The following is a 27,945-nucleotide window of genomic DNA, read 5'->3' on the forward strand; positions in this document are numbered from 1 at the left end:
CTATGGGCTACGCATCTGAAAATGCATGTGTATTTGATTATAGGTATTTAATATATTTATAATTATATAAAAATTACCTATATAACACTAAAGTAGCAGGTATTCAATTATTCAAAATAATTTATATTTTATACCTAGCCTTATATTATAATATTCTCATGTAGTCATGTTATTATACGACCACGGTCTAGGAGGCTGCAACATTTAAATTGTAAGTTATAATATTAGTTATACATAGTAGGTAATTGACTACTTTAATAATAAATATAGGTATACGACTAACCCTGCAGTGGTCGGAAACCTTTTTGGACTCTCGGGCCACATGCCCACACATTCACAAATTGAAAAGTTCGCGAGCCGGACAAAAAAAAAAAATTCTTAAATTATACTTTGAAAAAAAAATATACTGTCTAAAACTTTAAAATAATGAAATGTAAAAAAAAAAAATTGTTCATTCTAAAATTTAAAGCGGGCCGCGTATACAATAGCGGCGCGGCCGCGCGGACTATTATATACCGACCACTGTACTAACTATTATAGGCATTTAGGCATTAATATATTATATTTATGCGTAATATTGTTATTTTTCATAATCGGAATTATCATCTAGTTTTGTCAAAATTTGCTTTCTTTTTAAATTTTACAACTGTTGACAGGTTTAAAAATAAATTACGATAAATAATGATTAAGATTTACTTAACGTATAATGGCAAATGAAAAATAGTAATATCGTACTTATTTGATGAATTACTGTTAGTATGTCTGGTGAAATTCCAAAACAATGTGGAGAGTTGAAAATTGTTGGTATTGCTGCCTCATGAGATATATATAATAAACTCACGTACTTTTTTTAGAGTAATTTATTCTTAAATAATTTTAAAAAAATTTCATTATATCATTTATCAATTATTATTATGAAATTGCAAAAATGTTTTTTAAATGAATCAGAAAACAATTTTTTTTGTCGTATTATAAATTTTATATGATATACACTTATAATTTTTATTCATTTATAAATTATAATATAAAAATTTTAAAATTTACTCCGCGGAAGGATCCGTAAAAAAAGTGTTCGCTGTCCGCGGCGCGCCAGCCAGTTGGTGACCCCTGCTGTATAGAGTGTAAATAGATACTCGATTTCCGATAACGACTTATAGTGACTGTAAAAGGTTATATATAATAATAATAATATAATACTCATGATTATTATTGATGTCCAATATTAATATAATATTATTATAATTTCGCGGGACTTCTGTACAAGCAAAAACAAACCAACGATTGCTGCAAGGTCGTTTGACTTTCTAAAAAATTGTTGACTGTTTGCTTGTGATGTCATATGTATACTTATATTGTTGTTGTGTGCAAAACCCCTTCTCTCGTTTCTGCTTGTTATGATAGTTGTTATACTCTATATGTTATACTGTGCGCCACTGCCACAACTATAATAATGAGTTAATGACTTAATGTCAATAAAATACCTACCTCTTAAAGTTTGAAAGTGGTTGTGGTTATATTTAAACATTTTCATATGTTTAAGCTTAAATACTTTTGAATATATTTTAATATGCATATGAATAATAAATCGAATGATTAGTTTTTGAATTTATGTCTTTATTTATTTTTTATCTTATATTCATAGGTAGCCGTAGGTAACGGTTATTTTGACAAAATTGCAATGCTTGAGGCAGTGCTGGGAATTTAGAACCATGGCATAAAAAATATGTAAAAAAAAAAATTGTTTTTCGCCTGTTGTGTTATTGTTATTGTGCGCAAAACCCCTTCTTCTATCCCTATGATGTATAGACACTATACTTACCTATATACCTCTGCGTTTATACCTAATCTAACCTATAGGTAGTGATTATATAGGTATATGATATACGCACTTGCGTTCAATAATTTATTTACAACAGTTACAACGGATATCTGTTTATCTTATAATGATTTGTTTTATATTTCCATTAATAATAATTAATAAGTCAACATCAAAGTTGGCTTACAGCGATTTCATTATTTGCTACGCCATATTATTAATACCTATCTATATTTTAATAATCATAACTTGTATCTAGTTAGGATTCGTTCGTTGGGCGCATTACATTTTAAAACAGCAGAGTCGTCTAATTAGTAATAACAATATTTTTATTTTGTAAACTCACGCGAATGGCGAATAGGACATTTTGCGAACTGTTGTTGTTGTAGATAATAAGGTGTGAAATCGAAAAAAAAACCCCGCTGGATGATATTATTTCCTTTTTTTAATATTTTTATTCATAGTTTTTCTTCCATGCTACTCGAATAATTCTTATCAGAAATCGTCTTTTGTGTTTTTTTTTTTTTTTCATTAATCATTATTCACTTTACGGGTGCCTAGTAGAATATTTAATTAACCACTACTCAGTACTCGTAGATATATTATAATTTATTAATTGTGTCTGTATCCCGTTTAACAGAACACTTTCCAACCGTATACGACCGTCAATGCCGTTTTATCTAGATGTAATAGACTTGCAGTGACGTCGAGTTCAGCTGAGCAGAGTTGTTTCGTGTATTTGGGATTTGGATCATCATATTACAAAAACAACACTGCACTTGCGTGTTATCATGTATGTAATACGCGCTTAAGTGAGGACGTCTTGTAGTGTCTGGTGGACTTAAAGCTACGACGATTGCGCTACGCAAGATGGGCAGCTGCTTCAGTTGTCAGAGGGGCTCGTCCGGCAAGAAGGACATGACGGGCTCGCCATCCAATGCTGGCAACAGTAAAGACAACATATTGCCAGCCGTGCCTAATGTACCCATACAGAATATGCCACCCCACGACAACATTCGCGAAGTCAGGAACGGACCAATGCCACCAGTCCCTGACCAGGAGCCTTCTAATGCCACAAATGCATCGGCAAAAATATTTGTAGCCCTTTATGATTATGATGCACGCACCGATGAAGACCTAAGCTTCAGGAAAGGAGAGCATTTAGAAATCCTAAATGATACACAAGGAGATTGGTGGCTAGCCAGGAGCAAAGCTACTAAACAAGAAGGTTATATTCCTTCTAATTATGTTGCCAAATTGAAGTCTATAGAGGCTGAGCCGTGGTATTTTGGCAAGATCAAAAGAATTGAAGCCGAAAAAAAATTGCTTTTACCAGAAAATGATCATGGAGCATTTTTAATAAGGGATTCTGAAAGTAGAAGAAATGATTACTCTTTGTCTGGTGAGTACCTAAATTTTATTATATTATTGTTAATAGGTTAACCGACCTATCTATTTACTTAATGACATATATTAAATTAAAAATTATACAATATGTATATACCACAATATCTATGTTGATTACTTCATTAAACAAATTTTATTAGTTTTTGTTAGAATTTATTGGGTATTTTAAAGAAAAATCATACTTAAAATATTGTTATAAGGTATTAAAATTTTTTTTGAAACACTTGAAAATTCTAACATTTGTATCATATCTATTAATATTAACAAATTTAAACATATTTTAGGTACTAATTTATAAGAATTTGATTATGGTTATTTTTATATTAGGTATTCATCAGTGTGTATCATTATCACTATTTTTTTTTTAAATTTTGGATTATATTATGTATGAGGTACCTTATAGGTAAATTATTTACATAATTTATATTTTAGTAATTGTTTTACTTAGTTTTTATTAGTACCTATTATTTAGTATAAAATAAAAACAAAACTATAAAATTCACTGTCTTTTTATATCTAATAGTAAAAAATTCCTAGGTGGCTTAGGTTAGGTCAAGTAAAATTAGATTTAGATCATAAGTTAATATAGTTTAGTACCTTTAACTATAAAAAAATATATTTCTACTTTTTTGAACTATAATTAGATACTTTACTGAATTAACTCTTATAAAAAGAAACCCATATAAAGTACCTATTATTACAATATAAATTATTTAGGTAGTTTCAATTGGAAACTGGCTATTCTCACAAAACTAAGTTCTTATAATTTATCTTTATTTAAAGATATGTGAGTAGTACATTTTTTATAATAAACTAAAATGTATGTATCTAGTGATACACAGTCTTTTTTTTTTTGATATTCATCAATAGGAATGTAATATATTTAAGCCAAATAAGTATTTTTCTTTTGGTCGAATGATAAATTTTGTAGCTTATCATATTATTATTTGTTGATATATTTATAATATGTACATATCTATTATATTCAACACGTAAATAAAAATCATTATGTTTATTTTACAATGTTATTGGTTAATATCACATTATGATTTTATGTTTTGGTAGCTAAATATATTTATTTTTTTATCATATATTTACGGTAAATAATACGGTATTATTTACCTAATAGAATTAAAAACAAGAAACTCTAAGATTCTAAATACTGAAAATATTCTAATATTTATTAGTAATGTAATGAAATACTTTGAAATTGTTTTATTTATCAAATGATTTTTCAAGGGATTTTCTTCTTAAAAATTCTATTATGTACTTTGGTAATAACTAATAAGCTATTAGTAAAACTAGAATTTTTTGTGGGAAGATTATGGGAATCAAGAAATGTATTTCTATTACATTAATTTAATGTTATATGCATTTAAATTTTAAATTCATAATATTAATGTTGACAGTACATATTACTATTATTACCTAAGTTGGCAAAAAAAAATAAATATGAATTTAAATTTTTTAATGTACTTACTGTAGTCTGGATCCAAAGTCTACTCCCTTTGGTTTACCATTGAAATGAGTCCTATATCTTAAAGTTCAAAAATAATTCTATGTAAAATATAAACTTAAACATTTAATATGAATATGATTACATAATAAAATAAATTATCTGAATATTTTTGTATACATATACTTATTTTTCATGTTATATTCATATGTATTATGTATATTTCCTATAGTTCGTGATGGTGATACTGTTAAACATTACCGAATCAGACAACTAGATGAAGGTGGATTTTTCATTGCTCGGCGTACAACCTTTAGAACTCTACAGGAATTAGTAGAGTACTATAGTAAAGACGCTGACGGTTTATGTGTCAATTTACGTAAGCCTTGTGTACAGGTAAGATTTCATTTTTAAATTTAAAAAATATCTATAAAATATGAACTATTTTAGATAAAATACTTACCTTGTTTGGACCACATTATTCATTTTGATGTGTCAAAATCACTTATTTATTTTTTATTTATTTATTGATTACACTTCATAATAAAACATTTTACATTTGATATATTTTATATTTACTATCCGAATACTTCATTTATTTATAAAATATATTGAATATTATAGAATTAAAATAAGTTCATAATATTAATTATGATCGTATAAATCAATAATTTTAATATTTTTAAATTAATACCTATTTCATTTGACTTAATTTTCTAAAATTAAATTATAATGAATAATGAAAATAATGTTAACCACAATTAATTTATATTCCATATTACCTATTGAGTAAATTTAAACATTACATAAATTATATAATAATAATTATTCACTTAAGTCAGTATCTAAAAATAAATCATAGAATGGCATAAATAGATTTTAAGTATAAAAACACAGTAGAACATTGATTATCAGCAGTAATTAAATTGGGACTGAAGAAGGTGTGGATAATCAAATAATAATTCAAAATTTAGAATAAATTAAAATGTTATATTTATACCCATAATCATTATAAATTATTTGTACATTTATAAGTATAATATGATAAAGGACAATTTTGTTTAATACTTAAAATATATATATTTAAAATAAGAATTGTTTGTTAATTGATAAATTTGTTTAAACATTTTGTAGTGTATATAATAAATGATCTACGTTTAATATACACATTACACAGTTTAATATGTTTATGTTGCATACAATTTATACTTTATGAATTGCACCAAAATAGCTAGTTATTCATTAGATAACAAATCATGTTTTGTTTAAATATACAAATATGTCAAATTTTGTTAAAGGTTAAAAAATAAATGTGCATGTTTTTTTTTTTTTTTTTTTATTTTTTTAAGGCTTCGACAACTTAGGTCATTAGCCTGTAGGTTGGTAGGGTTGGTACAGTAGGGTTGAAACAGTAGGGGTGTTACACGTGAGTGTATTTGGCAGAATTTTTAATGGGGCACCCGTAGGTTTCTGCCATGCCCCGGGGTGGGGGGATGGCAGCACTTGTTCTCCGGACACCGTGACTTGCCCGGAGAAAAATGCCACCCAGTGGCCGAGGATCGAACCGGAGCCGGCTGCGCCGCAGCCGACGAATTAAACCGCTCGACCACCCCGTCCCCATGTGCATGTTTATTTTTGATAATTATTAATGGTGGGTTAGAATAAATAATGAGGGACTATAGTAATATAGAATACAAGCATTTTAAACTTAAGAGTTAAGATATTGAAATTAAAATTTTAATGAATTTTATATACAATATTATAATCACTATATTGTATTCATTTTTTAAATAAACTTTTTAGTTTTTATACATATAACTAGCAAACATTCATGATTGAAAATTCCAATTTCATAATATGTATTTACTATAAATCTAGAACTTTGCATAAAAAAATTATTACAACACATTTTCTAATTTTTATTGCTCCAAGAGTAACTTATGAGAATTCTTAAGACATTTAAATTTTTTTTTTAATTATTATAATAATATTTAAATAACTAGTTAAGAAATATTTAAAAAAAGTAAAGTGATTTGTGGAATTGTTTAAACTTAATATTATGTTTATTTTATGATAGGTCGAAAAACCAGTAACTGGAGGTTTGTCACATAGTACAAGAGATCAATGGGAAATTGATAGATCTTCGCTGAAGTTTGTCAGAAAATTAGGACATGGTCAGTTTGGTGAAGTTTGGGAAGGCTTGTGGAATAATACAACACCTGTTGCTATAAAAACATTGAAGACTGGTAAATTAACAATTATTCTTAATATGAAAAGTTATTAAATAAAATTATTTTATTTTTTAATTTAGGTACAATGGATCCCAAAGATTTCTTAGCTGAAGCACAAATTATGAAAAAACTCAGGCATACCAAATTAATTCAATTATATGCTGTTTGCACTATGGAAGAGCCTATTTATATTATTACTGAACTGATGAAAAATGGAAGTTTATTAGACTTTTTACAAGGTATTCTACAACATATTTTTTTAAATTTTTGTTATTTGTGTATTTGATTTATTACCAAATAACATTTAAACTTGTATATAGGTAAAGGACGTGGTTTGAAACTCCAACAGTTAATTGATATGGCAGCTCAAATTGCATCTGGCATGGCATACCTTGAATCTCAAAATTATATTCATCGTGATCTTGCTGCTAGAAATGTCCTTGTTGGAGAGAGTAATATAGTGAAGATAGCAGATTTTGGTCTTGCTCGCCTTATAAAGGTTAAGGTTTTAAAAATTAATTATCATCGTCTAAATTATTAATATTTGTTTTTTTTTTTTTCCAGGAGGATGAGTATGAAGCAAGAGTTGGTGCTAGATTCCCAATTAAATGGACTGCACCAGAAGCTGCTAATTATAGCAAATTTTCTATAAAATCTGATGTATGGTCATTTGGAATTTTACTAACTGAGCTAGTTACCTATGGGCGAATACCTTATCCGGGTAAATATATTAATATACATGCAGTTTTTGAAAAAAAAAAAAATGATTTATTTATAAAAATATTATATTGTACCTTTTTATTGAAATTGCTGGTTAATTTTAGGTATGACCAATGCTGAGGTATTGCATCAAGTTGAGCATGGTTACCGAATGCCTATGCCGCCTAATTGTCCAACGGCGTTGTATGACATTATGTTAGAATGCTGGCATAAAGATGCAATGAAGAGACCAACATTTGAAACACTCCAGTGGAAACTAGAAGATTTCTTCACAATGGAGGGGTCTGAGTATAAAGAAGCATCGGGTTACTGAGATCACGCCCGCCTCTCGGAGTGGCCTATGCAACAGGCCATCGCTCTACGCGGTGCTAATCCTCAAGCAGCCGCCATATATATGCAACACGCATCTGCGGTTTATCACGCACACAGACATCAACTACATCATTTGCACAATATTTATCATTAACACTGCTAGATACATCTTTGACCATCATTACTTTTGGTAAGTCATAAATGTTTATAACTTATCAGTTTCTTTTTTTTTTTTTTTTTTGAAGTTTTTTATGAATGAATTGTTTTTAAACTATTTAGTTGTAGATAATCTTTTAATTTTTTAGATACTGTTATTCTATTCAACATTAGATTGTAAACTACTTAGGTTAAATAATTTTTATATCTGCCAACATGCTTTATCCAATTTGTATTTTTTTTTTCATTTTTATTAATGTTAATAAGTTTTATTTTTTATAACACAGTAAGTAATATTATCTCTGTATGTATAACCATAAACATAGCTCAAAGAAACCTTGTACAAGAAAATTTAATTTAGTGATGTTGTTCCTGAATCAGTTAATTGTGCCCTTCATTGTGTAATATTTTAAAACTGTGATTGTTGTACGGTTCTTGAAAGTCAGAGAACTAGTGTATTATATCTAAGGACAATGCATTTTTTTATAATTTTGGTATATTATATATTATATTTTATTGTAACAGGTGTAATTTTTACCTGCATATAGAATAATATATTGTAAGTTAGTACAATTTGTTAATTTATTGTTCAACTCATATATTATACACTAGTTCTTTGCTTAATAATATCAAAAGTAATATCCATTTGTGATCTGCAATGTCAATTGTTAATCTATTTTTAGTGAAAATTAATATATGTTATATATTTGTTTTGTAGTTATTCTAAAAATTAATTAATACAAATTACATTCAGTATTAATCAAATAATGAGAAATATATTCATTTAAATGTATTTAATAAAATTAATAACTTTCTATGATAATGCATAGTTATTAGTTATTACTTATTACTAATATTTGAATAAGAATAATATTAAATAAAATATTTTATAAATAATTATTATTAGTTTATTTTACTCATTTGATAGTATTTCATATCGGTTTTTGTCTTGTAATTTCCAAGTATTGTACCAATCACAGTTTGTTTTAAATTATCACAATTTTTAAATTGTTCAAAATATTTTTGATAAAATACTTCATAAATTATACATCACAACATTCATTTTCTATTTACTGTTTATATCACAAAATAGTTATTATATAATGTATTCTTTTTTACGCCTTTTTCTTTATTTTTTTACCATATTATATTTTCTACATTTTTTTTATGACTAACAAAAATAATTTTGTTAAGTACAAAACCAAAAATCCAAAAGATGTTCTAAACTACCATAACGAATTAACACAAAACAAACAACAAAAGTGTTCATAATTTCAGAGCGATTTCGAGAGGTTAACGTATTATTCTATAATACTAATAAATAAATAATTAAATAAAAAAAAAAATTGTAAATAAAATTTGTTCTCATCATGCGTTTTTTATACTAGGAAAACATTCAAAAGTTGTTATTTAATGTTTTGTATTTTTGCATGCATTACTAGAATAGAATGTCTTAACATTTAGTAAATCGAACAAAAAATTATTTTTTTTTTCTACCTTTTTTAAATTCTTATATGTTCATTTAATTATTATTATGATTACTATTATTAATTTTATTTGTATTTTCTAGTTCCTTACAATTTATTCATTTACAAACTTGTTAACATGTATATTCCAAAATTTTAATATGTATATGTATATGTTAAAAAAGACATCTTTTTGCAATCTTAATGACAAATTACCTAATTATTATTATCATTGTTTTATGTGTACATAATTTCTAAACTTATTATAAAAAACATATTAGTTTTATATAGACTAAACTATTAATCATTATTATAGGTCATTTTATTAAAATAAAGTTTTACCTATAAATTATGTATTTTTTTTTTATTATCCAACAACGATCTACTACAGCGTTTCTCAAACTGTGAGTTGCAAATCAGTTTTTGGTGGGTCATGAGAATTTTTTTTCAATACCTGTTTAGATTCTAAGGTATTTATGTTATTTTATACTGTATAAATTATAATGTGCTGTTACAACCACAGCAGGAAACAAGCACACACTTTGCATACGTCTCATTGTTAAAAATATATTTTATACAATTATATTATTCATTATAAACCTATAGACTTAATAGTATAAACTATTAAGTTGTAAAACTAATAAACGGATTTACTTATTGATTCAGTAAAGGTGAAACCATGTGGGTTGTGATAGATTTTTAGGGGAGAATTTGGGTCATAGTCCTAAAATGATTGAGAACCATAAAACTAATAAATTATTTTTTTTCAAAAAATATTTTGTTACCTAAATCCTATTTTTAGGTCTGAATTTGAATTTATTTAAAATTTTTAATTTTGTTCATGTTTAATGTTTACTGCTTGGGACATAATAATAAACATTTTTTTTTTTAATGTACCATGTTGAGAATAACATTTATTTATTTTAAAGTTTTTAATTAGGTAGTAGGTACATTTTAGTTCCACCTTTAAACTCCCACATCACGAAAAAGAAGTAAAAATAAAACAAAAATAGAGATGGTTATGATTATTTATATTTTTAAATTATAAATATAATAATCTAATACGACTATATCTATTGGCATAAAAATTAAGTTGAGATATTTAATAAGATAATACCTTCCTAAAAAATTAAACTAGATTTTGCTGTTTTTTTTCGTGGCCCACATAATATTTTATTCCATTAGACTTTTGTTCAATTTTTTTGGATTACACGATTTAAGTTTGACATGATTTCACGTTCCTGATATTGATGATGGTCAATGTAGGGTTGATATTATCATTTATATTACAAAACTTAGCTGGGGAAAAAATGAACAAACCACACCAAAATACCATTTTATATAGTATTATTATATATTATGTAATAACATTTAAAAATTATATTTATTTATACAAAACTGTTTTTAAATTTTTAATCCTGAATAATTATTAAAAATGTTCTCAACGATGAACGAATACTATATATAACAACAAGCGTGTTTTTCTAAAGTACAATACAACCATATTAGCGGTTTTTTTATCATACAATTTTTTTTACGGAATCAATAGTGTTACAATAGTTGGATGGACTGTATAATAATAATAATAATAATAATAATAATAATAATAATAATATGGTCTTATAATATAATATACCTATAGTTATTAAGTTACAGTTACCTATATTATTTATGAACGAATTATTGTAATAAAAATAATAATAATAGTATATACCTATAATAATAACGTTTCAACCACAGGAGAAACTTTTGTATATATTATATGCATCTTTTCATTTAGTATAAGGGAGGTGGGGAGAAAGAAAACATTTTTTCTCTACTTAAATCATTAAAATACTACGTAACGCGGGTATACAGAATGTAGTTACAACGTGAGCTCGCTTTTCTTTAGTATATCTATGACCTGAATTATAATACATACAAAGAGACTAATATTCAATGCATAATAAATTAAAGTAAACAACAGTTGCGAATTGTTATATTTCAAAATTCAAGTATATATTATGTATTAATGTATTTAACACTGTCTACAAAACATTACCGATGCTATTTATTATAGTTATTAATTGTTTACAAATTTAATGGAAAAAATAAATAGTGATACATTTCAATGTACTTATGCGTAAACGTAACGGCTCATGTATTAAGTTTTTAGTTTAATTAACTGTGACCTTTTTTTTTTTTTGGGGGGGGGGACATCCAACTGCCCTACTCGACTTGGGTTTTATTTGATCGAATTTATGTGTGAGCCAGAATTTGATTTTTTTGTACGTAAAACCTATCGTGGACAATATTATGTTACTCTGTAATAATTAGGTAAGTGAAAAATAAAAGACGTAATAAATAATAATAATAATAATAATAATTTGAAATATCAGTAAAATATTAGCCTATTGTAGTACCTCCTACAACGGTTATATTAGTTATGAACGTTGTGTATGGGGTTGTCTGATATTATAGGTTTTCCGAGTAGTTTATATAATTATATGCAGTAAGCCAGTAACGCCCAAATACGTTATAATAATAATAATAATAATAACGGAATATCTATAACCCCAAAGAATCTAAGACAAATTAATTAGAAACTTGCGAGGGCGATCGATGAGGTATGTTGAGTATGGATAGGAAATGTTTCAAGGGAATTCATTCATTTTTACGAATTATTATCATTTTGAGTTGAAAGTTCGAGGTAGGTACCAAAGAGTTTTACTGTACATAACACTTAACTCAGACATTCTATTTATATATAATTATACAAAAATTGTTAAAGATATGTATTCTATTCGTCAATAATACATAATAATATACGTAGTAATAGTATAATAATTGTACAATAATAATAATAATAATAATAATAATAATAATAATATTAATAATAAGTCAGTTTGAGAGAGAGACAAAGAGCTCGACGGAGAGTGATTGATTGATTGAGAGAGAGAGAGAGAGAGTGAGAGAGAGAGAGAGAGAGAGAGAGAGAGAGAAAGAGAAAGAGAGAGAGTAGAGTTGTACACAGTTTTTACGCGTAAATCATTACACTCTACTAAAATATTTACGTTATTTAATACAAGCGGGGGAATAATATTATAGATATAATAATTATTATTATAGATGCTAAATAAAAGTTATATACTTAAGAAATAGGCAGTCTCATAGAAAATCACTAATCAATATCTAAAGACTAGACATACAATAAAACATAATAATATACACACAATTACACAAATTTAGATATTAATATAATATCATATTTGGACGATTTTGATTTTACATTTTCTAGAAAAAAAAAAACGATACAAAATCAGATATTCGCGTAATTATAATATTTTATTATAAAGATTATTATTTTCTATACATTTTACAGTGTGAGATACATTTACCAGGCTACACTAATTTTTCAAGTGATTTTTTGTGTTTTCGAAAAAAAAAATGTTTTTATAATAGTCTGAACTTTTTCAGTATTTTTATTAAAAGTATTTTGAATAATATTAAAAAATCAAAAACACAAAAATTGTTTTTAACTAAAAAAACTAGCGTTGCCTTTAAAATGCATCACTCTCTATATAATATATTTAGATACATATGAAGGCGATAGGTATCTAAAAATTTGACTTTATCACAGATTCGACGTAGCATATAATAATATTATAATATTAATCAATACTTTCACTAGGAAGGTACATCGTAATAAAGAAATTGACTATTATATTATATTCTATAATCGAAAATAAACGTCCAATAACACAATAACATATTTTATTGTTATATTATCACTACCTAATACCTAGAATGTCATTATTATAAAAATTAAATTGTTCGCACGCGGTAGAGGTATCTCCTGCCAGTGATCGCGATTTGCAGGGTACATATTATTATAAGTAGTTTGAATCATCGGGCCAGACAAAATTAAATGAATTAAAAAAAAAAGCGCCCCCACTAAACCGTTTTATGAATTACCTATGTCTATTTCGTCGGCTGTAAACGGTTTTACGTTAATACACGGCTTAAATCGATGTTGTGATACCTATAATACTATTTGGACGCTGGAATCCATTTGATTTGTATTTCAAGTGTGATTGTTTTGACGGACTCGCGTATACTTGTTATGTAGGTACCTAATGACTATTATACCTACCTATAATGAGTTTTGAATCGATTACCATACATTGAATGTTGATGTTTTATTAGAAATTATATTCGTATGCTTTTGTGTTCGATAACAATCTAGAAAAACAACACTGGCGGTGTATGGTTATTAGAATGACATGCACGTATTAATCTATGTATTAAATATGAATATTCACATATTATTATTATTTTGCTCTATTAGATTTACAATTATATACAGTTACAAATTGCATAGTTACATTATTGAATTTCTATTTGAAACGACTAATTTTATCTATAGTTATAATTTTATAATTTATAATATTAAGTATTAACAAATATAAAATAAATATATAATATGTTACTTTAAAAATATATATTTATATACATGTATTGTGTTTACGTTGTTCACGTTATTTTATATCATAAGTAAAACCAAACGAGTTAATTAAATACATTTTTATAGAAATAATTTACAAACTTGAGTTTTTGAATTTTAGGACATTGTGTTGTGTTAATTTCGAAATCGTTTCATGACATAGTGTTATTATTTTTTTACATATTACATATTATCAAGTAACAACAAACAGACAAACGGGTTCCTTTAAGTAATACGAATTTTAGTTTTATACTTTGATTTTATTAAATGTTATAGGATATCAAGAAATTTATTCAGAAAAGTTTTGAATTATTAAACAACGCAGTTAAATCGCTAGAACTAAGTAATAGTTTTTAGACAATCACGACCCAAAGAAATCACGTATTTTTATTGGTAAATTATTTTGTAATTGTATTTCGTAATTAACGGATTGTATTTTTGAAATTATTAATTAAAATAATTTAATTTGTTAGTTCTATCAATGAATTACTACATTAATATAATAATAGTTGATTTTTTAAAAATTGCATTAAAATTATTTATAAAAAGATTAATATCAATAATAAACATAAAAGAATGCTTGACGCTAATTTTGAACACCTTAATTTTTCACACATTTGTCGCTAAGACAATACAACATAACAAAGTTAATATTTCTTCAAGTCCTTGAAAGAATTAAACAGTTGTTATCTATCTAATTGTCTAGAATTGTTATGGGTATATATATTTCATAAAACGACTTATCTAAAAATTGATTTGGTAATGTTTTTTTTCTAATAGCTAATGATTATCATAGTATGAAGTAAAGAAAATAGTTTCAGAGAATCAATTATATTTTTGAAATAATAACTTTACCTACTCTTTTTTGTTCGTTTATCTTTACCGAGGTTTATGATAATTATTAAATTATTTAATGTTTAAAAACACCCATAGAAATAAAATTCATCAGGAAACACTTAAAATTACGATTAATAATATTACAATAAATTACGCGTTTTGGCGAAGTACAAACTAATCAAATTATTTTTGACATGTCTGACGGTACATTTATTTCATAAAATTTGTATCGACTCCGCTGGCTATATTTTATTATGTTTAATCAAATGTCCCATGTATTGACTCCATTGGTTATTGATTCCACCGAGTCTTAAAAGAAATATACGTATATAATATATCAATATTTAAAATAATTTTAGGATAGGTATAAAAGTGATGGCAATATGGATCGTTGAATAACGTATCTATACCAAACTATACCATATAAATCATTATTTTGAATATTTTTAACATGAATTAAATACTAATTATATTCTAAATTAATTGTATAATGTTCCTATATCATATTCATCATGATTTAAATTATATATTATACTAATATATAATAATAAAAATTAATCATTTTAATATAAAAATTCAGTAAAATACGTTAAATTCAGTCTAAGTATGGCTGATTTACTGATTTTTACAATTTTTTTTATATATAAATTCAAGACTATGGAGTCGATACATACATTTTTCCAAAACAAAATGTTTTGGCGGAATCCATAAATCCCCTTACATAGTCATAAATAATACTTGTTATCACAATATAGGATGATCGGATTATAATAAATAGCTGCAGGTATTGGTAGTATATTTATTATTCGAGCACGAATTCGAGGATTAAAACCGAAACATTTTAGGTCGATAAAAATATTATAAATTATAATATATTGGAAAATATTATAATATATATTTATAACTTATTCGTGACGACGAGAAACTATCAGAACAGGTGTGAAATACAATATGTATACCTACGCGTTGTTGGATTACGTATTATAGACACGTCCCTCAAACGCGAGCAGTACTCGACGGACTAGCGCGTGGTGGTAACTTTCGATAAACAAACGCCTTGTAAAAATCACGTTTCACAGGCACCAACTACCAGAAATTTCTTATGTACATAATTTGTGCAAAATAAAATCGTTTTGGGTAAAAAATAAATTAAACAGCATAAAAAAGGTTACATATAGATTTTAGGTGAAACTTAAAGTATACTTTTATATATTTTGTAATATGTTTTAATTCGGATCTTCTAGTTTTGTCAAAATTATAGTTATCTCGAAGACCACCTTTATTTACGATTCATATAACTTAAAGGATTGACCGATTGACGGGTTATACATCTTCGTCGCGGCCTTGTTCGTATATAACTTTTGGGTAGTGTAATATATTTTTTTAATTTACGCAAAAGTCATTATTTTTTGATAGTACGATAATTCGATTTTCCTTTGATTTTCTGTATTATAATATTTTGCTATAATTCATTTTTAATTTACCGCATTATATTCAATGACGTTAAAAATAGGTAGGTACCCACAAGTAGTCTAATAAGTATTCGACGCAATTAACAACACCCGACCATAGACAGATGTATGCCATTATTGTGTTTAATAATATAAGTGATTCCGAAATCACTATTGACAATAAGTGATGTTAGCTATTCTCTGTAGCGGGCACATTTTTTGGTGACCAATGTATATGGCCCTGAGAGCTCTGCATACACGCGATAAAATTGCAAAAATGATGATAATCTACACAGGGAGATGCGAATTTCGTAATAATTAAAATAATATTAATGACGACGACGACGATGATAACGTTAACGAGGACAACGATGATAACAATAATAGTAATAATAATAATAATAATAATAATAATAACAGTATCATTATATCGATAGTGTCAGCCGGGGGCTGCTCAGGTCTTTCTTTTGACGTTCGCCTCGATCCGCACGTCAAGCGTGTTGACCGGACCAGCAGCGGCGGTCGCACCGGACGAGGTCGGGTCTTCAGGCCGCCTAACCAGTGGGAAACGAGACCGCAACAGTGGCACGTCGACGGCGCACTCCTCGGGTATGGCCAGTGTGACGTACGACCGGGACAGCGACGGCGGCGGAGTCGGCGGCGGAGGAGCCAGCGCGTTTGGATTGGGCGTCGCTGGTACGGTCAGCAGCGTTGCGGCGGCAGCATTGTTGGTCTTGGCCGCGGCCACCGGATCTCCGCGGTTCGAGTGTCTACTTCCGCTTCCGGTTGCTTGACTGCCGGCGATCGCTTCCGAGACGCACCTCGCCTGCAGCTTCACCTGGTTCGCTGATGACTGCCAGTCCGTGAACTGTTGCAGTTGATGCAGCGGTTGCAGTTGTTGCTTCTGCTGTTGACCGGCGGCGTCCAGTTGGTCCGTCGCCGGCCGCTGCGAACCGGAACTCCGGACGCTGTCTCTACGAGTGACCTACGTGTGAAAGAAAAACAATTGGTTATTGTTTTGTGGGGCGGACGTGAAATTTTTAGATCGCGTTACATCATTCCGTGGTTGTGCGCTCAAGGACATCTTCCGATTCCTGGATTCGAAATGAGGAATCATAAAAGTTGGCATAAGTGCCGGAGGAACGAGCATGTTTGACTCCTGGACGGTCTGACGTCTCCTTTGTGATGGCACGATGGTAGGTTCCGCCATCCTACCACTCCAAGAGTTAAATGAAAACCGTCGTCCTTGACCTGTTAATAAACACAATACATATAGGTAGTATGATATAACAGAATTTGATAAAAACAAAAAAAAACTGAAAAAAAACAATTTATATTACGTAAGTGAATAAACCCTTCGCACCGCTAAACAATAAACACGGAATGCGTATTTTTCATTCCCTGCTGTATAACATTAGAATATATTTTGTTGATTTACTTTGGTATAGAGGTGAAGGCGGCAAACTTTTAAAGGTAAAGTCGGCGGGTAGCGAAAACTCTTTGCATAAAGGATTTTGAATCGAGTACTCGTGGTCTAAGGCCATTTGAACCAATTGTTCTTCTTCCTCTGCAGCCATTTCTCTCTCCAATTGATCTTCCATATCCATTTCGTCTTCCATCTACGGATAATGAAAAATAAATATAATTTTTCATTTTAGGAACTTAGATTTGTTCTTTATCTCGTATGAGATACTTAAGATATTAAAATGTCATATTAAATTACTAACTATAAATTCGAACTTAGTTCTGAATAATGTTTTAAAACCTGAGGATTTAAACTTAATGTATTAATCGGCGTAACATATAGGCAAAATAGCTACACTACTGCGTTGAAAAACATATAATTAAAAAAAAAAAAATGGTACAGCCATTCAATTAACTTTAGGGTTTTAATTCTCTTCACGTACCTATATTGTTATGACTACGAAGGAAATATTAAAGGATTTTAATTTTGCAGGATATTGAACAATTCAATACATAATTTACGATACCACACATCCAAGTATGGTTCATATCATCGTTTTTTTAAGTGCTAAATAATTGAAAAAAAAAATAATTGATTTGTGAATGGTGCAAACCAGAGCATTATATACGCACTTAAAATATTTATAAAAAAAGATGGAGCTTAATAAAAAATAAAAATAATTTTTTTCTGTTATAATATATAAATCCATTACCCTTATGATTTTCTGAAACATTTATAAACCCAGCGCACAATGCCAAATAATGTAATACGTTCTGTACATTTTTAAGGTTTGAATAATAAAAAAAAAAATGTAAGCAAAACAAGTATTTTTAATTATAATAGAAAAGCTATTTTTGATTAAGCGATTACAGTTTTAGAATCACAATCTGAGTTGTCTCTTACGCGCTGTATGACATTGTGTTGATGTATAACCACTACCACACCATTAATAACAATGTTGCGTGTGTGTCAGACTCGGGATACTAACGGAAGTGCGTGGTGTTTCTTCTTACGGGTAGAACTAAGTACACGCAAGGAATTTTCGATTCCTATAGAATTTCTGAAATAATAATTTCTAACGCTTGGCTAAACCATTTACTTTGTATTGCTATGCATTACGCATTATTATTATTATTGCAATATTATGAAATAACTAATAAGTAATAACTGTTTCACACTTATTATCTACGGAAACTGTTCGATGATAAAATATGACTGAACAAAGTAAAAGAATACAACGTTTTTTCCGTGGAACAAATCAAATTCAATTTATTTGGTGGTTTTGCGATGAATTTCTCATAATAATAATATGTTTCATAGGTATAACTTTGAAGAAGGCATTTTAAGAATTTATTTGCGTTCGTTTTATTTGAATACTATTGTGTTATACACTTTGCGTGTATTTATTGATGAAACGAACATTTTACACGGGTACCTATATATTTTTTTACGAATCGAAAATTTTATTCTTTTGGCGTTTATATTGTTACTATTGCAATATTTGTTATTTGAACTGAATACCCGTGCAGTAACATTATTGTAATATATTTTATATCATTTCTCGGCTACGTGGGATGTACGCGGATAAACGATTTTACGGAGATTATATTTAAGGCTCGGTATCCCGCATACAAATTGAAATAGCTGTAATTCTAATTTTATTAGCTCGAGAGTTTTATCTGAACTGCGTTATTATACACATATACACATTTAGAACGAAAATATTATATTGTGGCTTAAAATATAGTTAAAAGTTTATCACGACAGAATACAATATATTATATCTGTACATTTTAATGATGGTAAAAAGTTGTAATGAATAATCGATAAATATAATATGATTTATTTATAACATAATCGATTAATTGATGGTCCACGTATTCCTCAGAGATTAGAGTTTTGTTTTTAACGCATAAATTTTATTTAAACTAATTTGAATTATTCGTATATTATGTTCTTTGTGGTTTTATATTCTAAAGGGATCCGAGTAAAATATAAAAACCGTTTAGATGATTTTGTCATCGTTGCATAGTAGACAATAACTTTGACCGGCATCGTTATTTTTCATTTAAATTTCTTCTGCTGTTTTTGCGGAACTTTTGAGCATACCTACGAGCAAAAATAAGTTGGCGGCTCGGCATTCTGAATGAAAAACGCAAATGACAACAATAATAAGTCATAATAACGGTTGACATATTTGTTAATTTACAAGAAGCAAACGATATTAATTTAGAACAAGGAGCGATGATAAATATAATGTTTAAATAATATAAATAATCGAGTGTTGGTATAAAATAATATTAATAACAAAATGTAATGAATATATATTATAATATAACAAGAATGTGTCGGATCTTCCATTTATATAATTATATTAGGTTCCCAAGTTGATCATAGTTTTTAATATATTCTCATATTCTTCAAATTATATAAAAATATTTTTTCTTTTTAAAAACAGAAAAATTGATAACGAGTGTAGCACTAAAGCCAGTTAAAAATTAATTATCGTAATTTATATTATATATATTAGTATATTATGTCAGCCATTTTATTTAGCAATAGATATTATGGCTATATATATTACATATTATAAAATAGTATTGGTACATATTAATAAATTATACACTGTAAACCGTAATTTATACATAGTATTGTATAATTTATAATACGTAGTCAATAGACGATTAGAGTGTGAGGCCTTTGTGGGCAACTCACAAGGTTGACGAATATAGAGTACCAAACGATTAGTACAGTGTCAAGAGAAATAGTAGCTATATAACTATAAACTTGATTAAAAGTTAGTTGTATCCGATCAGATTTATCGAGAAGTACGCTAAAATAAAACCTATATTTACATGTAATATACTTTGGGAAATATAATGCAAAGTTCATTATTTATTTTCATTAAATTGTATTAAATTGAAAATATTTTTATAAAACTTTATGTTTACTTATTTTGCAACCAATTATTAGAAGAATTCTTTCTCGATTTTAAGTACAATATATTAAGTATACATTTTAAATATACGACACCATTTAATAATAATTAACTTAGTTTTCTTCTTCATCTATTTATTTTTTCAGCCGAATAAATTATATAATTTAATAATTATTATTACTACATGTACTTATTGTACCCATTAAAAATATATATATATATTTTTAATTTTAAATAATTGTGTTATAATTAAACTAAAGTTTCTATCTCAGGTTTATAGACTTTTAGGAATTTACAGTAGCTATAAGCACACAATTTTGTGTTTATAAGCATACAAAATAAATAATGACTATGATAAGTAAAATGTAAATAATTACATACAATTACAAATATGTATATATTATATAAACCATGGGCATCATAATATAATTTGACTAGGCCGTTTAAATAGACAACACGCGATTTGAACCCTTATTTATTTATTTTGACATGAGCAAATTTTATTAACAGAGTATTTGTATCTCGAGCAGTTTGTTGTGAAAGAAAATAAAGAACATGCAAGGATATAGGCAGGTTCAGGATTGATTTTGAGGACCTGCTAGAAATTAGTGTACATAATAGAATTAGGAAGTCAAAAATGTATCTTTTCGGGTACTAAAGAAAAAAGATGAACATTTGCATAGTTAAGACACCGCGTTTCACGATATGACGTATGACCTGTATGTACCTGTTTGTGAGACTCTTCGAGATGTTTCATGAGAACAGCGACCACTACGTTGACCAACACGAACTGCGCCATCAGCACAAATATAACGAAGAACATGGGCGCTATGCCGTCAGCCACGCAACAGTTTTTCACGCAGTCCGCCGCGTTATCGCAGTCCTCGCGGAGTGCATCCTTCATGATGCCGTTCCAATTGTCACCAGTGGCCACCCGGAACAGCGTTAGGAATGCCATGCCGAAGTTTCCGAAGTGAGCGTGTTCGCCCAGGCCTTGGCACGTGTGCTCGTCGCTGCACTCTGTGTATAAAATGTTTGACATACGTCGGTGATAACATTTTAATATACAAACATTAATAATAATAATATGTTTACGATAAAGACTTGGAACCTAATGCACTAAAACGTTTTTGAAGTATGTAATTAAATAAAAGTCATCGATTACATATATTTATTTTATAAATTAAAAAAAACAGTTAACTATGATTTTGAATTGTCGAATGGATGATTAAAAATTTTTTTATGAAATAAGTACATATATTTTATGCAATAATAACTTTTTTAAAATGTCTAAAATGTTAAATGTTTTAAAATCACGTTAATTTATTTCGATTAACAATTTCATTTTTCTTATGAATTATCAAAATCGATAATAATTTTTTTAAATAGAAAATTAAAATAGATTAACCTTTATAATAGCACTAATTGAAAAATCTCATTAACCAAAATACATGAAAATATAAATAAAACATATTTAATTTTAAAATCTAGACATTACGTGTGAATTTTGATAGTTTTGCGTTTGTATTAGTTTTCTTAAAGATATTTATTTTTTAAGCAAATATGTGAATGTTTAAATTTTAAACTAGTCAAACCTTGTTTATACTCTTCTCCCACTAGGTAATCAATAATCATTATATTCAATAATTACTTAATGCGCTTACCGAGTCTTCCAAATAATTCCACACCCAATGCAGCGAATATGAAGAACAATAGAAAAAACAAAAGTCCTAAATTTCCCACTTGTGGTAATGCTTGCATCACAGTATCTAAAAGAGCTCTTATTCCTTTAGCCATTTTCAGTAACTTTAAAACTGAAAAAAAATTCATAACAATTGTTATTATTGTATTATACTTAAATAATATTATAATAGTATGTCCGTTGTATGTGCAACAAAATAATATGATAATAATTTTCTTTGTGTGCATATTTTATGGCATCATGAACCATATTTATGATAATATATTATCAAAATAATATTATGATTATCTTAAAATTTAGAAAAATATCTTATGTAGGTAATTCAAATTTTTAAAGAAAATTGGATTTTTTTAACGATAAAATTATCATTTTTAATTCTTCCGATTAAGTTATATTTTTATAAAAAGTAAATGTATATTTATTATTAGGTTATTTTTATTAAATGAAATGTGTTATACGATATTTTGGTCTACTAAAAAGCGCAGTTATTGTTATTTTAAATATGTACTAATGTTTGTAGATTTAAATATAAGCCGTCCAAATAAACTAGACCAAGTTAAATAAATGACCTAAGTTATACATAACGTAAACCCCAAAAGATTTATATTGTCGAAAATCGGGGAAAAATATTAAAATATTCGTATTTCCCGAACAAATAAATCTATTCGTTTAAATTTTGTCGTTGCTTGAAATAATTCAGGTACATAGTGCTCATGATACGTATATGCGGCTACTGGCGCTACTACTGGTACCTTTTTTGTGATTTATGAATGTTTACTGTTTAAGTAGGAAAATCCGATTTTCGTTTAATTACCAAAGTTGTTGCACGTAATAGTTATTAATAGGTGCTTAAGTTATAACAAAATGCGTTAACGATGTTTATTTTCATAACGAAAACACACGCTCATATTATTGGCGTATTACCTATACTAAGACGTTTCTCTATACATAGTGAATACAAACATACACCGCACATACAATACGATATTGCGGTCGTATGTATACAGTCAAGCGTAGCGTTATTGCACTAATTGGCTATATTAAGGTACGCAAACACAGTCGACACACGACCGAAGATTATTGGCTTATATATTATTATGTGGATGTGTAGACGATACGTAAAGTATCCGCGGGGTAGGTTGGAGTACGCCCAAAAATTAAAATTAAATTATACTAAATAGCTTCCGAATAGCCATGTACTGCAGTATAAAATATATAAGGCAATTCTTTTATCACTAATTTTATACTACAACAGTAATGTCTGTGTGAATTATTATTTATTGGATTTTAATAGTCATTACAGTATAACATTTTTCAAAACTAAATTATATTTTTTTCTTTTTTTATCGTTATTGATTTTTTTTTTAAACAAATAAAATAGTGTACTAAAATATACAAATTCACTCCATTTATCAAAAATTAAAATATTAATAGTTTAAATGTTCAGTAGCTAATTAGTGAAAAAAGACAGATTTATTTGTATACCAACCTATATTATATTACACATATTGTATATTTTATATAGTGTATATATTATGTTTATTGTTTAAATATATTGGTTTCTATTTAAACATAATTTATACACACCCCTAGCGATCCTCATCACTCTCATCACTCGGATGATGGTCGGATTAATCGGTATGATTTTAGATTCTAATTCTTCCAACGTGATACCCACTATGGACAATATGACGATGCCAATGTCCAATATATTCCATCTAAAATAAATAAATAATGATTATATATTATGACGTTGTATCAATATAAAATTATGATGTAAAAGCGTATAGGGTGAGATTAAAATCAAAGTCCTTCCTCCTCTCCTTATCCACCTTTTGTGAGGCTGTACAATGTGTACGTATACGTACTTGTCCTTCACGTAGAGCTGAAGTCCCAGTGCCAACATTTTCATCACGCACTCTAGTATGAACACGGCGGTGAAAAAATAATTGAATATTTTCAACGCGTATGTTAACGCCTGTAAAAAAAAATGGGGTGAATACTCGTGGGGGTTTTTTCAAGTACATATTTACAAATATATAGTTTGAACGAAAAACAAAAAGAACAAAAAAAAAAAAAAATACGGGTCGATACCATTTAAGTACATGTGGAATGTATGCATCACATATAAATAAATATATATATATATTATATACGTATAATAAAATGTATACAGCAAGAGAAAAACTCTTTTGGAAGATTTTTCCAAATATTATCCATAGTTGTTGTGTCTATAAAAACTTACTTTAGGCATCATGTAAAATTCTAGTGCCATCGTGACCACATTAAGACCAATAACAGCAGCGATGGCCAAATCGAAATACTTAGACGTGACTACGCTGTGCACCAATAGCCTGGCGCTGCTGTAATCTCTATAATATGGCGGTTCGTGCATTTCTATAAAGAAACAGCGTAAGTTTTCAATTTATTGTTTTGATTGTTTATTTTTTGCTTGTCGTAGTATTTTTCAGAAACTCACTTCTCCGCTTTTTTTCCATTTGCTTTGCCCGTTTGGCCAATCGCCGGACTCGTTCTTCTTTTTCTTGTTCTTCCCGGCACCGGTGAAAGTTTTCCACCACCACGCCAACAAACATGTTAAGCACGAAAAACCCAACTAGCAGTATGAACGATATGAAATACAAAAGTCGCCATTCCGAATAGTTTTCAATCGGCTGAGTGAAAAAATAGCGAAAAACCCCCAAAAGTAATAATAAATACATAATACGATTAATAGTTAGTTGTGTGCTAATTAACATGCATTTTAATGACAACTTCTATAAAAAGATATTTTGTTTCACATACTTGTTGATCAACTCCCACAGCGTCCAGACCCGTGTACATGATGTTTACCCAACCGTCTCTGGACGACAGCACGAATAAAGACATCAACGCCTTGCCTAGATCGTCGAAATTATATTTTTGATTGACCCACGTGTTTTTCTTGTCAGCTAGGCATTCCTTTTTATCACGCACGTGTTTGATATTAGGGCCTTCACAGTGAAAAAAGGTTCCTTTGAAAAGCTATGCAAAACATACAACGATCAATTTGTTTTCCGAAACTAATGAATTTTATTTTTAGATTGAAAATGGCTGTCACGTCAATAGATAATATAATAGTATTAAGTTTATACTATATGGTGTATTTTAGTTAAATAGTAACGCGGAATATTTCAATCAGGCGGTTTTGAATTGAAACAGGAAGTTTTGATCAAGATAAAAGATACTAAATTATAAATTCTGGTCCAAGTTTCAAAATTATTTCTCTTTTAGTATGCGCATTTGCAATGGAACCTAATATATTATTTTAAATGGCAACACATATTATATTATAAAATTCAAATAGCGGTATTTTTTCAAACAACTTTGACGAGTAAACTTTTTTTTTATCTCAACAATTCACTGGCTTACAACAATTTAAAGTTTAAATAAATACTAGTTTTCCTTTATTTAAAAAAAATTAAAAAACATTTTATAGTAGGTTGTCAGTTGATAGCTATTATTTAATTTTATGTGCTTTTATCAAGGGACGCTTTTATTTTGCTATTTTGTATTATTTAGTAATATTTGTTTGACATAAACCAGTTAAATTTCTTTGCACTACAAAACCATTCAATAGGGAACTTTAAATTTCAGTAAGTTAGCCAATTGACGAAATCAAAAAAGTGTATTCATCAACGTTGGTTGAAAAATAAGACTATCTTATATAAGTTATTTATAATAATAAATATTTAAAAAAATAATAATAATAAAAGTTTTATTGTGCATGCGTACACCCAAAGAGTTTTTAATTATTGAAAATTGGTTCAAAATGTCTTTCTTGATATCTATTAGTTTAATCCATAGTAATCAGGGTGAAATATTTTGTTATTAATATTTAACTGAAACATACTGTATATCAGGTACTCCATGTGTGTATTACATTATAGCTGACCTCAATAACACAATTCGATCACTTAATATCAAGGGTATGCGCCGATAAGCAACAATATAAAAATCAGCGATACGCCAATTATTTTAATTAATTATAAAATTCATTATGTACCATGCACTTGATTAAATCATACATTTCGTTAATGAATTGTTCATTCCATTGAGGCATCATATGACCATAAAATAATTTAAGAGTGTATGTTATAAATATATATTTATAATAATGTATATCGAATATTTATGTTGTATAAAATATATTTATATTATATTAAGTACTATGTAATTTAATTAAAATGCCAATTCTATACTGGTAAAAATTTAATAGCTTATATAGGTTATAATTTATAATTTATATTTTTTTTAACATTTCCCATGTGCTACGCTGATCGATAAATAAACAAATATTCATATTTTATTATTAAGAACGTAAATTTTAATTTTGGAAACTCTTTTTTGAAAGTGAGTTTTAAAATAAGAAATTAGTGAAAAATAAAAACTATTTAAGTTTATTTAAGATTCTGAGAAACTTGATGAATATATTGGTTTTACAATTATGTGTAAATTTCTTTGGTACTTTAATGTGAGGAGGGGGGTGGGGAAAAGTCTATTATTTATAACTGTTAATGAAATAGGAGCTTTAATATATTTATAGTTTTAATGATGTTAATACGACGTATTAGTTGGAAGCGAGATTTTAATTTATGTAACTCAACGTAACGGACGATAGCGTTTTGTTTTTTAGCCCAATGAACGATTGAAATAAAACGTCGAAGATTTTTTCAATAAAGATATGCCATTTAATAATATTACATACAAACATAAACGATATATATTTAAAAAAATTGCATTTTTAATTTATATCTACTAAGTTTATTCCGATTTTTTGTATACAAAATTATTATTTGAACTGGTTAAGTCTTAAGAGAACATAAGTAATTATGCTGTAAAAATTAAATCAAACCGTAAACTTTATCGATAATATTATTTTAGTTGATGTTTCGCTGACCGACTTTGGTCTTGCTATGTACCTGATTATTAATTAATGCATTTTATACAGTTAACATACTAGGTAGGTGCCTATTATATTATTACATTATGACGCACGAATTTTCGCGAGTGTATAACACTCCATTAGCTTTTGACTCGTGCCTAAGCGGCGGTGTACACAGAACTATTAACACATAACTACAAGCAAACTATAATATTATATTGTAACACGGAGTGTAACGTGAGAATACTTAACGTCAGATTTGATTTAATGGGTACAAACTAAATGCTAATTGAAACGGCTACGGAGTTACATCAGAATATACCATGCCGTCAAGTTATGTACTTACGCAAATATGTTTACTAATTTAGTATGAGCTAATGTTTACCAGTGGATATACCTTCGAATTAGTATTGGTTACTAAATACAAATTTAAATCGAAATTCACACGAGTTGTTTAATTTTGTGTACTTAGGATGATAATAGATTTATGAAAATAGGTTCGGAAGTTATGAAGTGAACGATGGTTTGAAAATCTTAGTAATTATTAATATATCAATGTTATATTATAATTTTTGAAAATTATC

General features: G+C 27.9%; 2 protein-coding genes across 3 annotated transcripts in view; one reads left to right on the top strand and one right to left on the bottom strand.

Annotated features, from left to right (window-relative positions):
- The first annotated feature begins 2,347 nt into the window (after positions 1-2,347).
- LOC132920322 (tyrosine-protein kinase Src42A) lies at positions 2,348-9,913 on the top strand. Its single transcript, XM_060982616.1, has 7 exons — positions 2,348-3,218; positions 4,912-5,075; positions 6,757-6,925; positions 6,991-7,149; positions 7,231-7,409; positions 7,475-7,631; positions 7,735-9,913. The coding sequence occupies exons 1-7, from the start codon at positions 2,687-2,689 to the stop codon at positions 7,941-7,943; spliced, it is 1,569 nt and encodes a 522-aa protein (XP_060838599.1). The 5' UTR covers positions 2,348-2,686; the 3' UTR covers positions 7,944-9,913.
- Positions 9,914-10,899: 986 nt separating this feature from the next.
- Positions 10,900-27,945, bottom strand: part of LOC132920321 (voltage-dependent T-type calcium channel subunit alpha-1H) — a 236,979-nt gene continuing 219,933 nt past the window's right edge. For both annotated transcript variants that reach the window (XM_060982614.1, XM_060982615.1), the window contains exons 28-37: positions 25,243-25,461; positions 24,920-25,112; positions 24,686-24,837; positions 24,309-24,418; positions 24,028-24,158; positions 22,403-22,552; positions 21,466-21,758; positions 17,774-17,954; positions 17,390-17,586; positions 10,900-17,320 (exon numbers count right to left, since the gene is read on the bottom strand). In XM_060982614.1, the coding sequence (XP_060838597.1) occupies positions 16,790-17,320; positions 17,390-17,586; positions 17,774-17,954; positions 21,466-21,758; positions 22,403-22,552; positions 24,028-24,158; positions 24,309-24,418; positions 24,686-24,837; positions 24,920-25,112; positions 25,243-25,461 (2,157 nt within the window). In that variant the 3' untranslated portion in view covers positions 10,900-16,789. The remainder of the gene's footprint in view (positions 17,321-17,389; positions 17,587-17,773; positions 17,955-21,465; positions 21,759-22,402; positions 22,553-24,027; positions 24,159-24,308; positions 24,419-24,685; positions 24,838-24,919; positions 25,113-25,242; positions 25,462-27,945) is intronic.

This window comes from Rhopalosiphum padi, chromosome 2, assembly GCF_020882245.1.
Source record: "Rhopalosiphum padi isolate XX-2018 chromosome 2, ASM2088224v1, whole genome shotgun sequence".
Taxonomy (NCBI): Eukaryota; Metazoa; Arthropoda; class Insecta; order Hemiptera; family Aphididae; genus Rhopalosiphum; species Rhopalosiphum padi.